At 63.0% G+C, this 1,524-nt stretch overlaps 1 protein-coding gene across 2 annotated transcripts in view; it reads left to right on the top strand.

Moving 5' to 3' along the window:
* Positions 1–1,131, top strand: part of CD79B (CD79b molecule) — a 3,603-nt gene extending 2,472 nt beyond the window's left edge. For both annotated transcript variants that reach the window (XM_024760866.1, XM_024760868.1), the window contains exons 4-6: positions 2–89; positions 362–403; positions 525–1,131. In XM_024760866.1, the coding sequence (XP_024616634.1) occupies positions 2–89; positions 362–403; positions 525–623 (229 nt within the window). In that variant the 3' untranslated portion in view covers positions 624–1,131. The remainder of the gene's footprint in view (position 1; positions 90–361; positions 404–524) is intronic.
* Positions 1,132–1,524: the final 393 nt, after the last annotated feature.

Below are 1,524 nucleotides of genomic sequence, written 5' to 3' on the forward strand. Positions count from 1 at the left end.
GGAACACGCTGAAAGATGGCATCATCATGATCCAGACCCTGCTTATCATCCTGTTCATCATCGTGCCCGTCTTCCTGCTGCTGGACAAGGTGACCCTGGGGGCCGGGGACGCAGCCGCGGGGCAGGCCGGACGCGGGCAGGGTCTCCATCTCCCCAGCCCCAGAGCCTGCCCGTCGATTTACCGATTCAATCACTCCTTTATTCATCAGCTGTTCTCGCAGAGTGCGCCTCACCCCTGACCCCTGACCCCTAGCCCCTGACCCCTCACCCCGGGCCAATCTCCCTGGCCCTCCCCAGCCTGGCCCAGCAGTGGATGGGGTGGGGGAAGCTAACACTCTGCTCTCCGTCCCTCACCCGCCAGGATGACAGCAAGGCCGGGATGGAGGAAGATCACACCTATGAGGTAAGGAGTGGGGTGGACCCCGCAGCTCCCGGGGCCGTGGGGGGCAGAGGGGGCGCTCAGAGGCCCCATCTGTGTGCGCTCAGGGAGTGGCCAAGGCCTGAGCTCCGCTCTGTGTCCCCAGGGCCTGGACATTGACCAGACAGCCACTTACGAGGATATAGTGACGCTGCGGACAGGAGAGGTGAAGTGGTCGGTGGGTGAACACCCAGGCCAGGAGTGAGAGGCCGGCCCTCCCCAAGCCCCTGGGCATAGCCCGCTGGGCCCTCACTGACTGCTTCAGAGCCACCCGGCTCCCAGCCCATCCCCTTTACCCTGAACCCCCTGTCCGCCTCCAAAGCTGGCCCACCAGGTCCGCCTGCCCCTCCAGCCCTTGGTCCCCATCTCTTGCCAAAGGGACTGGAGCGGAAGGGCCACAGGGCAGTGATTTGGAGCAGGGAGTTCTCTGGGGCTAGACTGGACCCAGCCTTCTGGGGGTGCTATGCGGGGATCCATCCCCTATTCAGGACGGGGAAGGCAGAGACTTGTCTGGAACCTGCAAATGGACTCAGAACAGCCTGGCTTCCTGTAGAGCCCGGGAAGGGCCCTGGCCCACCCGCATGTGGCTGCCGCTGGGCCACCGAGAGCTTCATCCCTCTCCCATCCTCTCCTGCTCTCTCCTGCCCTCCCCCACGCCAGGGGGCTGCTGGCCTTGAGCCCTTTCTCCCACGGAATAAACAATGTGTCTTGAGAAATGACACACAGGCTTGTGACATCTATGGTTATGGGGTGGATGAGAGTACCTGTTTGGGCGCAAATCTTTGGGCACCCATGGACCCATGGGGTGTGAGGAGGGACGGCTGCCATGGGGCTCAGAGCCCTCTCCAGGTCTCACTCACTGCTTCTCTCTGACGGCCCAGTTGGGACCTGTGGCCATGTCTCCCGTTCTTCCCCTGCTCTCTGACCCTAGTGGGGCCCCGAGCAGTGGAGAAGGGCTGAATGGACTGGCCCTTCTTCTCGGCGGGGATACCCTCACCCTGCATTCCCTTCAGCCGACAAGCAGCACTTGAGTCCTGCTCTGTAGGGCAGAGGTCTTAGCCCTAGAAGAGTTTGCCCTCCCCCACCCGCCCCAATCCTCTTGTCCT

Source organism: Neophocaena asiaeorientalis, unplaced genomic scaffold (assembly GCF_003031525.2).
Source record: "Neophocaena asiaeorientalis asiaeorientalis breed wild unplaced genomic scaffold, Neophocaena_asiaeorientalis_V1.1 scaffold30, whole genome shotgun sequence".
In the NCBI taxonomy this organism is placed as follows: domain Eukaryota; kingdom Metazoa; phylum Chordata; class Mammalia; order Artiodactyla; family Phocoenidae; genus Neophocaena; species Neophocaena asiaeorientalis.